Source organism: Penaeus chinensis, chromosome 31, assembly GCF_019202785.1.
Source record: "Penaeus chinensis breed Huanghai No. 1 chromosome 31, ASM1920278v2, whole genome shotgun sequence".
Classification (NCBI taxonomy): domain Eukaryota; kingdom Metazoa; phylum Arthropoda; class Malacostraca; order Decapoda; family Penaeidae; genus Penaeus; species Penaeus chinensis.
In genome coordinates, this window is record NC_061849.1 from 9,708,801 (window position 1) to 9,711,300 (window position 2,500).

A 2,500-nucleotide genomic window follows, 5' to 3' on the forward strand; every position below is an offset into this window, starting at 1 on the left:
AGGTACTGTTCTGTTACATCACGACAATCCTTTACATTGAGCACGCGCAGATTACGACAGTATTCAACCACCTGAAAAGGAAAAAAAATTGTTAATCCTCAGAAGAAAATGAGGAGAGAACCTAGAAAATAGAAACCATAATCTTTTTGTCTCCCAGTAATATTACTTCCCACATTCCTTATTAAAAAAAGAATAGAAAATCTATATATTTTCTTACAACCATACTAAGAAAAACACACACGAGCATAAATACATCTAATGAAACCATCCTACTGTTGCAATTTCATTCTATTGCAATATGCTCTACTTTAAAAATAGAAAAAGAGAAAATGATGGTAGGAAGTTCCAGATAAATAACAAGAAAGACATTTAAAAGCAAGAGAGATCCTCTCCACATAAGGACAACAGTTTTCTGGTCACTGTAAACAACACGTCAGCTGCTTTGCTACTGTGTTTTTCTGTAAGATATGCTGAAAGTTGTAATATATTTTGGTATGTTTGGAACTATAAGGAGGAAGATTTCTGTGAGAAACTGAATTTGTAAAGAACCTCCATACTTATATGTACTGGCACTTGCCCTTACCAAGTATCTAGAATGATTGTATGCATTACTAAGCTTTAGCCACAACACCCTCCAAACTAATGGCTTCTATTCCTGTGGCAAGAGTTGATATAACAATAGAATGCTAACTATAAAAGATAATATAAAAGAATAAATTACTTGACTAACTGTACTAGGTTTCTAGTCCTTATAATATTGTTTAGAACTAATGGACTCAATTATTACTGAAATCCAGTCAGGCAAGTAAACATGAAACACTACACTCATAAGAAGGTGAACAACATTGAAGGAAATAATATATTTAACAGTTCCTCTTGTGTGACTTACCCTACTTATTCCTTCATCAGTTACCCTCCAACATCCTGCTATGTTGAGAGAGTTTAGAGCAGGGCATGAATGTGCCAGGAAGCAAAGTGTCTCATCTGTCACAGGTTCTACATGAGCCAAGTGTAGCTCATGCAGGTCTGTGAATTTGGCAAAGAACTTCTGGAAGACCTGGTCATCTACATCCCAGCAACCCGATGCATTAAAGCACTGCAGGTTGGACTGTTTGGCAATGCATGAAAATAAGAATTAGAAGGTATCTTCCTTTCATGATCATTGCTACAGAGAGTTATGCACAAAATGAGTAGCAAAAATACTATCCTGTTTATACAAAGAAATCTACAGAAAGACAATGATTTTGCACATTACCTGATGAAATACTATTACTTCCCAGCCTCCTTTAGTCAACCATGGACAGTTTGCAAGGAGTAAAGTATGAAGTTTCTTGCAGTTCACAACAAGTACCTGCATCAGGAAAAGGTCCGATAAAGATCTTGAAAAGTCAGATTACTCTGTCTTCTAAATATCTGCCTTTGTTTGTCTTTGTGATGGAGAGGTGCTAAAGTGTAAAAAAAAAAAAAAAAAGGAAGGAAGGAAGGAAGGAAGGAAGGAAGGAAGGAAGGGAGGAAGAAGGAAAGAAATAATAAAACAAACAAAAATGAGTAAACTTAATTTTACTAATCCTAAGTAAAAACAGAATGAAAGGGATTGACAAACAGTAGGATAAGGGGGAAGATGGATAATGCAAAGAAAAAAAAGAAAAGAAAAAAAATACTGCCATGGAATCAGATAAAATAACAAAATAAAGAAAATGTTCTTTAATGACACACACCTGCAAGGCAGCCCCAGAGAGGGAACTACAACCACTCAGATTAACATATCTGAGACGAGGGTTTGTTCTGAATATCTTCATGAGCGATGCGTCATTCACCCATGAGCACTGGGCCATGGATAACCACTGCAGGTTCGCACAGTCCTTGGTCATCTGCAGGGAATTCAAAATTGTTTTGGCTGAGTTCTTTAATGGATGTCTAAGTGATATTTGGGGTTACAATATTCCCTGTACCCAATGGCACCAGTGATGGCATGTATGTTCTTGTCATGTCCACTATCAGTTTAATTTATCAATTGTTTTTACATATAGATGGATCCACAAGTGCTTAGTCACCAAGGATACTACCTATCTCACTTGTTTACCCTTTACCCTTTTGGAAATATTCTCTTTTTCTGGTATTGCTATTAGTAATGTTAGTATTAGTAATATTTCTGACATCATATAAACGTGAGATAAACACCACTTTTAGATATTTGATTCATGTTTTTTTCTTTCATAATTCTAAAGAAACCCTGACAGTACTTAATATTATCCTATGCTCCAGAAATTCAAGTGATAGTATAACATCTACAGTATTTGTAAATTACAAACGCAATGGAGGAAGTAAATTACTTCTGATCTGGAGGCTCAAGTATGACGTTACAAATCTTCTTATGCCCCAAATGTGTATCAAATCCTATACAAGAAATAGAGGAGGAATCTTTATTCTTGACTGTTCTTGGTCTCTTCCAGAAAGAAAGAAAGAAAGAAGAAGATAAAGAAAAAAAAAAAACTTGTTG

General features: G+C 35.3%; 1 protein-coding gene across 4 annotated transcripts in view; it reads right to left on the reverse strand.

Moving 5' to 3' along the window:
• The window catches only part of LOC125041679 (F-box/LRR-repeat protein 15-like), a 6,425-nt gene that overhangs the window by 1,503 nt on the left and 2,422 nt on the right, over positions 1-2,500 (reverse strand). For all 4 annotated transcript variants that reach the window (XM_047636851.1, XM_047636850.1, XM_047636848.1 and 1 more), the window contains exons 4-7: positions 1,719-1,871; positions 1,256-1,351; positions 890-1,108; positions 1-71 (exon numbers count right to left, since the gene is read on the reverse strand). The exon at positions 1-71 is cut by the window's left edge and continues 1,503 nt beyond it. In XM_047636851.1, coding sequence (XP_047492807.1) covers positions 1-71; positions 890-1,108; positions 1,256-1,351; positions 1,719-1,871 — 539 coding nt within the window. The remainder of the gene's footprint in view (positions 72-889; positions 1,109-1,255; positions 1,352-1,718; positions 1,872-2,500) is intronic.